The sequence below is a fragment of the Microtus ochrogaster genome, chromosome X (assembly GCF_000317375.1).
Source record: "Microtus ochrogaster isolate Prairie Vole_2 chromosome X, MicOch1.0, whole genome shotgun sequence".
In the NCBI taxonomy this organism is placed as follows: domain Eukaryota; kingdom Metazoa; phylum Chordata; class Mammalia; order Rodentia; family Cricetidae; genus Microtus; species Microtus ochrogaster.
Genome location: NC_022026.1, coordinates 38,422,414 through 38,432,386, shown reverse-complemented (window position 1 = coordinate 38,432,386; position 9,973 = coordinate 38,422,414). Strand labels below are relative to the sequence as shown.

Genomic DNA, 9,973 nt, shown 5'->3' with positions numbered 1-9,973 from the left:
AAACCCTGTATAGAAAAAAAAATAGAAAGAAAGTGTTTAGTTTGGGGCTTGGCTTCAGCGGGTTAGTTCATGATGATAGAGTAAAGGCATGTCCACAGTACAGCCTAGAGTTTACATCTTGATCCACAATTTGGAAACTGAGAGGCTGGGAATGAGTCTTTTGAAACCCCAAAGTCTGGCTCCAGTGACACGCCTCCTGCAACAAGACCACACCTCCTAGTCCTTCCCCACAGAAGTTCCACCAATCAAGGACCAAGTATTCAAATATATGTAAACCAATGGGGGCCATTCTCATTCAAACCACCACAACATCCACAGGTAACCATATTTCCTTTCTTCTTTCATTACAGAGGAGGGGTGAGGAGTCTAGTGAAATGGAACAGATTTCAATCATTGAAAGGTTCCCGTACCCATTCCAGGTGAGTTATTTTGTGTAACCCACTCCGGAAAAGCCTCTGTAATGAAGTCACTAGGGATCGGGTGAAGGATACTAGGTTCCGGTGAGCAGAAATTGAAGTAGTCAAGGAAGTCCTGTTAGGGAACCAGGCCCCTGCATGGTATGCTGTCACTGCGATGAGTTTTCAGCAGAGAAACAGTTTATCTCAGACACTCGTGGAAATAGGAGACGCGAGTCTCAAAGTGTCTTCCCTGAAAAGGTTGAAGGGCATTTATCAGAAAAATAAGTGGGGCTTCTTAAGGTGTGGAGACAGGGTTAAAGATAACCAGTCATCAGCAAATGCACAGTCAATTGTCACAGCTCTTCTTGGGACCTGTGTTCAGAAAATGGCATAATATGGGGGTGTGGTTTTCAGCTCTACTAGACCATTCTTTGAGAATCTGCACAGGCCCAAGGGGGGAGTCAATGGTTTCTCCTAATTCCATTTCTCTCTCCATTTTACTTTCTCCTAATTCTCTCTCTCTCTCTCTCTCTCTCTCTCTCTCTCTCTCTCTCTCTCTCTCTCACACACACACACACACACACACTGTCCCTCCTAACCCCCTCTCCTAGCCTTCTCCGCTTTAGCCATAACCCTCTTTCTCTCCCTCCTAACCGCCATCTTCTTTTTAGTCCTCTTTGTCTCTATTCTAAACTCCATCTTAATCTTCCTCTTCCTGTCTTCTCCAATTTTTAAAAAGATGAGGTCTCTTTATGAGCTGTAAAGCAGATCTCAAACTTACAACCTCCTACCATAGCCTTCCAGTTGCTGGGATTACAGGTTTATTAACTAGTGCTACCACATCTAGTCAGAACTGGTGATACTGCTTGCTAAGAGATCTTGGCAGCCTCTGAAAGGTAACCTAGGAAACCATTATTGTAATTAACTCTATGTCAGAGGACTTATCTACAGCAAAGCTCGGGCTGGCTAATACATACCCCAGCTGTGTCACTTGCAAGATTAATGATTTCTTTTGAAGTCAAATAAAAGCAACAAAACATAGGCTTGTGTACATGAGATTAGGCCAGCTGTGTTTGTTGGCTAGGAACAACAGAAGCTAGGATGCTGGTTTTCCATAGAGTCTTAGAGAGAGAGGTCTTATTCTTTGAATGCTAACATTCATGAGAACGGCTCTCAGGTCCCCACGAGATGCTTCTGAGCTGCAAATGAGATCTGTTTACTATTGGAAGCCCTTCACTTATTAAATATGCAGCAGAAGCCTCTTGGCAATCCAGCAAAGGATTGTTTGTTTATTTCCATCTAAAAATTTTACAATGTATGAGATTGACAAGCATGTTTGATTTTGTATTTTCCGCATCTACACAGTTTCTTTCTATATTTACACCTCAAAAACACTATAAATCAACGCCAGTCCTATTCTGATATGTCTTGTTTATGACGGCTGAATTAAGAGAGATACTCTGCTTGTTGACTGCTCATGTCACTTCCCTCTGGCTCTGCATGTCTACTTATTGGAGGTCACGTGGGTTGAAAAGACCAAAACGGAGAAGAAAGGGGTAGTATTAGGAAGTGCAGTGTGGGGAAGGCTTATGAGACGTAAACCTATGCTCCAGTCTAGTCTGAAACAGGCCAAGAACATTGTTTTGATAGCTAGAGCATAAGCCATAGCAAAGAGTACGATTTGGGCTTCAAACTGGCTTGCTTGTATCCTGAGAACTGTGGAGGCAACACGCAGTGAATGTAGCAGCCTCGGCAGCAGTGAAAGCCAGAAAAGGAAGTGGAAAGTCTCAGGGGAGGGGGCTTTCTGTCATGGATGTATGAGCACAAGCAAGACCAGCAAGCAAAAAGAAAAATGTAAAATGATCTCTTTTGTGGCTGACTGTTAGAAAACTTGTGAGGGACGGGTGTTTGTGACGTAGTTTTTATTACCACTGTCTTTTAACCCGATGATCTCACTTGGCTGCACAAGCCGATGATGAAGAATTATATAAAGAACATTAATTCATAATTCAAAAATAACTTGTATTTGACTTTAGAATTCATTCCGTGATGCCTACTAACTCTGTGAGGGTTAGACCTAGCTCTTTTTTTGAGACACTATTTCACTGTGTACCTCAGGCTAGGCTAGCCTCCTTCTGCCTCAGCCTCCCCAGTGATGGGATTACAGGTGTAAGTTACCATGCTTGACTCCAAAATAAAATCTTTTATATTTTATGCGTCTGTGTAATACCCAGCATAATGAACGTGGTAAGTGATGGGCTGGAGATATGGCTCAGTGGTTAAGAGCACTGGCTGCTCTTCCGGAGGGCCTGAGTTCAATTCCCAGCAACCACATGGTGGTTCACAACTATCTGTAATGAGATCTAGTACCCTCTTCTGGCATGCTAGCATACATGGAGGCAGAATGTCGTATACATAATAAATAAATAAATACTTAAAAAAATGAACGTGGTAAGTGTTAAAAAACAATACTGATTTGATGATAGTCCCTGAAGTATACTTACTCAATTTGAAGTAACTTTGTAGCTCTAAATTTTTTTTGGCAAATAATGAGAGAAAGCCCCTGGAAAGGGTTTTTAATAGTCATGAATGAAAATATACTTCCTCTTTTCCAATTTGAAAAACCCACAAATACTAATCAAAGTTTAGGTCATATATATTGTCTTTCAATTTTCTTCCATAAAAACCAAAATTTAATAATAAAATATCCCTTGTTTGTTTTGGGTTTTATTTTTGTTTTTGTTTTTCAAGACAGGGTTTCGCTGTAGTTTTAGAACCTGTCCTGAAACTAGCTTTCGTAGACCAGGCTGGCCTTGAACTCACAGAGATCCGCCTGCCTCTGCCTTCTAAGTGCTGGGACTAAAGGCGTGCACCACCACCACCCGGCTCTAATATTCCTTGTTAAAGAAAAAAAAAACTCTACCAAATGCTAAGTGAGATATTGTGGACTAAATAGGCACATAAATTAAAATATACATCAAAAGGGCTTAAGAGTATTGAAAAGCCAAGGGCTTTGAGGTCTTGCATCCCTGGACTTAAGTGTTCAAGAATTCTTCAACTGGTTTACCTGACCCCTGGACCACAGCTAACTGAAGACCCTGGTTTTCTCTCTTTCTTTTATACAACAGATATACAGTGTTGTTCCTTAAGATTCACTTATTGCTTTAAGATTTTTCTTCTATTTTCTGAACCCTAACCTTGAAATGTGGTATGTTCATAATTCCAGGTTGTATATGATGAAGGACCTCTCTATGTTTTCTCCCCAACTGAAGAGCTGAGAAAGCGTTGGATTCACCAGCTCAAAAATGGTGAGTTTTACTTGGAAAGTAAACTAGTTTTAAAAAGAAAAAGAGAACCGAGTGGTGGTGAAGCACACCTTTAATCCCAGCACTGGGGAGGCAGAGGCAGGTGGATCTCTATGAGTCCAAGGCCAGCCTGGTCTACAAGAGCTAGTGCCAGGAAAGGTTCCAAAGCTACAGAGAAACCCTGATTAAAAAACAACAACAACAAAAGTAAAAGAAAGAAATCATAAGAAAGAGAGGAGAGGCAAGAGAGAGAAGGAGAATTGAGGTATAGAGAAAGGAAGAATGAGTTAACAGAAGAGAAAGGATTCAGAGGAGGGAGAGAAAGATCGAGACTGTTTGTCTCAACATATGAACAGAAGATGACATACTAGACTGAATTGTAACCTAGTCCTGTCATCTCTCCAGTACAGTTTTGTGCTTTATTATATTATGATGATGATGATGTTGATGATGATGGTGTGTGTGTCTGTCTGCCACAGCATGTATGTGGAGATGCTTTCAGTAGTTGGCTTTCTCCTTGCATTGCATATGAAAGCTCCTTTACCCAGGAAACCATCTCAGCAGTCCTTTCTTTTTTAATATATATGTATGCATTTTTTATTGCAATTGATTGAGCTCTACATTTTTCTCTGCTCCCCTCCCTGCCTCTCCCTCCCCCATTCAACCCTCCCGCAAGGTCCCCATGCTCCCAATTTACTCAGGAGATCTTGTCTTTTTCTACTTCCCATGTAGATTAGATCTATGTAAGTCTCTCTTAGTGTCTGCATTGTTGTCTAAGTTCTCTAGGATTGTGCTTTGTAGGCTGGCTTTCTTTGCTTTATGTTTAAAAACTGTCTATGAGTGAGTACATGTGATAATTGTTTTTCTGTGTCTGGGTTATCTCACTCAAAATAATGTTTTCTATCTCCATCCATGTTCCTGCAAAATTCAAGATGTCGTTTTTTTTTTCTGCTGTGTAGTACTCTATTGTGTAAATGAACCACATTTTCCTTATCCATTCTTCGACTGAGGGGCATTTAGGTTGTTTCCAGGTTCTGACTATGACAAACAAAGCTTCAGCAGCCCTTTCTAATGCAGTTATGTAACTGTGAACACCTTCATTTTCTTATTTATATAAAACTTCCTCTAACAATATTATGCAAATGCTGCACCATTTACAAAGGTGATATGTTGCTCAGTGATTATCCAATATTTCAAGTCCTGGATATGAAATACCTAGCTCTAGAAATTAATTAGCTGGGGTGTGGCAGTGCTTGAAGCCAGAGACAAATATTTCAGTTTCAAGCCACTTTCTATTATTGACTTTAGGCAAGTAAGCCATGGGCTTCTTGGTGGTCCAGCTTTTCCTCCCAAATGGCATTGATGCTAATGCCTGCCATACCCACCTCCAGAGTTGCCTAAGAATCAAACAAACAATAACACGTGTGAAAGTATGAGAAAAACCATAAGGCACCAGATAGAATTGGGCAAGCATCTCCTCACTGTGGGGCACTATCTCTGAAGGAGCTAGCTTGTAGTCATTGCTTTGGGAAGACCTAAACTTGAATATTTCCTCAGGGCTTCACCACACAGTGGTAGAGATAAGTTTCGCTGCAGATGCTTGCAGCACAGGATGCATGCACAGAGTCTCGTGTGTATATATAGCGACATGTCAAGTGACTGACAGATTAACTGGTTGAGTTGACATCAGGAAAGGCTGCCTCGAGAAACAGGAAGGAGGGCAGCCTGATAACAGCACAGTTGGGTTATTGCACGACAGCCCTTTGTCTTCACGAACATTTAGACTCCAATACTCAGCGGTTTGCCTTGAAAGTATACTTAGTACACATTGCAATCACCAATTCTTTCAAACTGAAGGAGAAAAGGATGGGAAGGATCATTTAGTTATTGAGTTCTTACTGTGTAGCCGACACGGAGCTAAGTAACTTTATCTGGATTAACTGTGTTTCATTCTCACAGTAATCTTGGACTAAGAGCAACAATAACTAGCACGTTACAGGCAATGACTGTGTACCAGGATCTGGCAATGACTGTGTACCAGGATCTGTGATAAGTGCTTCAAATGTGTCGGCTTATTCAATCCTCACAATAATTTTCTGATTTAGCTCTCTCCTATTTCCACGTGAAAGAACTGAGACTCAAAGAAACGACATACCCGCTCATGAGCATGTACCAGTCAGTGGTGAAGCCTGGCTACAGGCTCAAGATTCAATTCACAAAACAAATAGACTTTCGCCAGGCCAGAGAACTATTCCTAGCGACTGGTATAAGAACTACCGAGGCATCGAGATTTGTACCTCTTTTGTTTCTTCGACAGTGTTGCATTCAAGCACACAGAAAGCCACTGATAAACAGATACCCAAATAGATTTTTCTATGGGAGTAAGTACCTGCCACCAATTTAGGCTCTGCACGAATGGCTGACAGTGAGTTAGGAAACAGGAAGCCACGGGCAGCCTATCTGAGGAGAAGCGAGGGAGAAATGTGTGAGTTGGCAGTTCTTTTACACTTCAAACATTAATTTCCAAACCAAGCTCATTAACCAAAATTACAATAGGCTAAGCATAAAGCCAAGACGACAAAAACACTGTCTCTTCAGCTGGTTTGCTAATGGTCAGTAGACCTAGGTCAGGTACCTAGGTGCAGTTTTGCGTTCCCTTCTGCTTTGCTGAAGATGTGCCCGGTATAACTTGTCAGACCTCTTTGGCCATCCCACAGGGGACAAAGCAGAAACTGCTGCTTCTTCTCCTTCTTCGCAACTTAATTGGGCTTAATTTATTACTGTCCTTAATTATTTTTAGATATCTTCAGGACATACTTTACACAAAAAAAATGTTACAGAGGTGTTATATGAGAAACCGTGTTTCATTGCTTGCTATTTTTAAATTGTGGTCTTTCTTTCTTCTTCTCCCCCCCCGAAAAAAAAACCTACAGGACTGAAGATGTATCTCAGTGGTCAAGGGCTTGCCTAGCATGTGCAAGCCCTGGGCCTTGCTACCTAGACTATTAAAATACAAAGGCAAAGCTTCAGTGTGGAAGTAGTTCCATGCGCTAAAGCTGGGCTAAGGACAAGTATGGTGTGTCACTGGCTTGCATGGAAACAGCAGCCAGAGCTCACCTAACAGTGAGTCTTTTAGAATCAACTAGGCTTTCAGCTGCCTGAGTCACCCTGAGGAGCAGCAGGAGCAGCTTCTAGCGATTTGCATTGTTGCTTTGTTGCTGAGAGATTCAGATGGAAGTCTTAATAATCTCAGGATAGTCTTTGGTGCTAATAATGGGGGAAAGGGGGAGCTGTCCTGCTTGTGGTAGTGCACGCCGTTAGTTCCTTTGGTGCGCCCAAAGGAGGTTTCATCTGAGCATTGAGGGGTATTAATCGTAGAGAGGCATGGAGGCGCCGTCCAAAGTATTCGATCGCAGTGAGGGGAAGCACTGAGGGACAGAAGTGGCTTGCTATACACCATAGGTCTGTGTCTTTATCCTAAGTACGTTGTACCTTAATTTTTAAAGCAGGACCTAACATCCAGCTGCTGTATTTTCTGTTTCCTCTTTCTTCTTCTTCTCCTCCTTCACCTCCTCTTCCTCCTTTACCAGCGCATCTTCCCCTTCCTCCTCCTCCTCTTCCTCCTCCTTCACCTTTTATTAAATTTGAGCACATGTGTGTACAAACATAAGCACCATGCTACAAGTCAGAGGACAACTTGCCTTGTGAGATTCAAGTCTCTCTTCTCATCATGTGGATCCTGGGGATTGAAGTCAGGTTAGCAGATTTGCTGGTAGGAGCCTTTCCCTGCCTCCATCTCCCTGCCTCTTTCTATTTTTATTTTAATTAATGACCATATCTTATAATGTAGCCCAGGCCGGTATTAAACTTAGGGCCAGCCTTCTGACTCAACCCTATCAGTGTTAGGATTATAGGCGTGAATCACCACACCAGGTTTATGGTGACTTTCTCAATGGAATCTTCCATAAAATAGCCATATCATGAGAACTTAGACACGAGCGCTTTCATTTCGTTTTTCTTGAACACAACAATGGGTACTTCTACATTAAAACGACAAGCATTTCTCTCCTAGCCCTCCTCCTCCTCTTTAGTGCTAGTACAGAAAACCAGGGCCTTGGTCATGCTAAGCACTTGTTTTGTTGCTGAACTATACACCTCAGTCTCACATCTATTCTTGAATTTTTTTGGTCAAGCTCAACAAAGCTTATCCTAATTGACCTTCAGATACAACCGCCCTGATCTCATCAAAATTGACGGAGCAATGGCACAAGCAGAGCTTCAATAACAAATAAGGGCAGCGAATTATACCTGTTTGAAACAGAATTTTAGACAGTCTTCTGGTAGATCAGGCTTTCAAGTACTCAGAGAGTAAGCACCAACCATTGAGCTTACTGAAGCTGTCAGTCTCCCCTAAGTTCTCCTGATGGAACATCCACTTTTATAATTCGTTTCTAAGTCGCTGGAAATGCCAGGCCTCGATGTACAACAAAAGTAGGGATGCTGTCTTCAAACTTTTGTTGTCCTTGTGCTCTTTGGCTTTGTCTTGTTCGTTTCGAGACAGGGTCTCACTATGTAGATCAATCTAGTTTAAAATTCACTGTGCACCTGAGGCTGGCCTTAGACTCATGGCTCTTCCTACTTTAAAGTTCCAAGTGCTGAGGCAGCCGTAATGCAGCAGGCTTGGCCAGAGACTAGGCAACCCTTCTACCATGGAACTACCAATCCCAGGAGACTTCTTATTTTATTTTATTTTATTTTATTTTATTTTATTTTATTTTATTTTATTTTATGCATGTTAGTGTTTTGCCTCTATGTATGAATGTGCACCTTGTGCATGCTGGGTGCCAACAGAGGTCAGAAGGCAGCATCTGGTCTCCTGGAACTGGAGTTGCATATGTTTGTGACCTACTATGTGGGGGCTGGGAATCAAAGCCAAGTCCTCCACTAGAGCACCAAGTGCTCTTAACAGCTGAGCCAACTCTCCAGCCCTCCCTCCCAGAGGGACTTCTTAAGAAACAGACACTATTCGGGAATGTAAGTAGTTCCTTCTTGTTACTTTGGGGCTAGAATCTCACCACAGAACCCCGACTGCTCTGGAACTTGTTTTGTAACCCAGGTTGACCCTGAACTTCTGCCTGAGACTCCCAAGTGCTGGGATTACAGACGTGGACCTATATATATATTTTTTTAGACAGGGTCTCACTTGCTATGTAGCTTTGGAAGACCTGGAGCTCCCTTTGTAGATAGTTCTAGCTTGGAATTCAGAGATCTGCCTGCCTCAGCCTTCTGAGTGCTGGAATTAAAGGCATAGCCCACTATACCAGGTGGCAAAAGGATTCTTCTTCTTCTTCTTCTTCCTCTTCCTCTTCCTCTTCCTCTTCCTCTTCCTCTTCTTCTTCTCCTTCTCCTTCTCCTTCTCTTTCTTCCTTCTTCCTTCTTCTTCCTTCTTCTTCTCCTTCTTTTTGCGACAGGGTTCTCTTTGAAACTGTCCTGGCCTGGAACTCCCTTTGTAGATCAGGCTGGCCTTGAACTCACAGAGATCCGCCTGCCTCTCTCCGAGTGCTGGGATTAAAGGCTGCACCACCACAGTCCGCACGTACTGAGAGGATACTGAGTGCCTTGAAACTGGAGAAAGTAGGAAGCTTTATCCCACCCTCACCCCAGTAGCCTATGTGCATAGACTGGTTTGTCAGAGTGGCCCAGTGTTAAGTATTCTAGCAGTGTCTATCGGTGCCTGTCCTCCACAAGGCACAGAGGAACTGGAGGTCTTAAAGCCCTTGGTGAAGGGAGGGGGGAGAAGCAGAGGGTGCTTGTGGTCAGAGCAATTAGCCCAGGCAGGCTGGAGTTTCAGTGGCATTATTTAGAAATACCAGAGCCTGCTAATAATTACAGGTAGATGAACTGCTGGTCACTTGTATTACATTAGTATTTTTCAAGTCTCTATAGGTGATGCAACTGCCACCACACTGTGCTTGGTAATGTGAAGAGGAACCCTGAAAAGTTGGCAGGGGAAAGTGGGTAAAAGTCTCAAAGGTCGTGATGAGGAACTGGGAATGTGGCTCAGTGGTACAGCGCTAGCCTAGTGCGCTCAGTTCCTAGCACTGCATGCACCCCTTCCCCAGTGCATGCTGCACCCCTCGTGCATGTTGTGAAAAGCACCTTTTTTGTTGTTTTGCTTGTTTGTTTTTTGAGAGAGGGTTTCCTGTAGCACAGACTGGCCTTGAACTTGCTACGTGAGAAACCCTGTCTCGAAAAAACCAAAAAAAAAAA

General features: G+C 42.7%; 1 protein-coding gene across 1 annotated transcript in view; it reads left to right on the top strand.

The window, feature by feature from the left end:
• The first annotated feature begins 355 nt into the window (after window positions 1-355).
• Btk (Bruton tyrosine kinase) overlaps window positions 356-9,973 on the top strand; it is a 31,135-nt gene continuing 21,517 nt past the window's right edge. Inside the window, exons 1-2 of the mRNA XM_026784852.1 lie at window positions 356-419; window positions 3,625-3,706. Of these exons, the coding sequence (XP_026640653.1) occupies window positions 375-419; window positions 3,625-3,706 (127 nt within the window). The 5' untranslated portion in view covers window positions 356-374. The remainder of the gene's footprint in view (window positions 420-3,624; window positions 3,707-9,973) is intronic.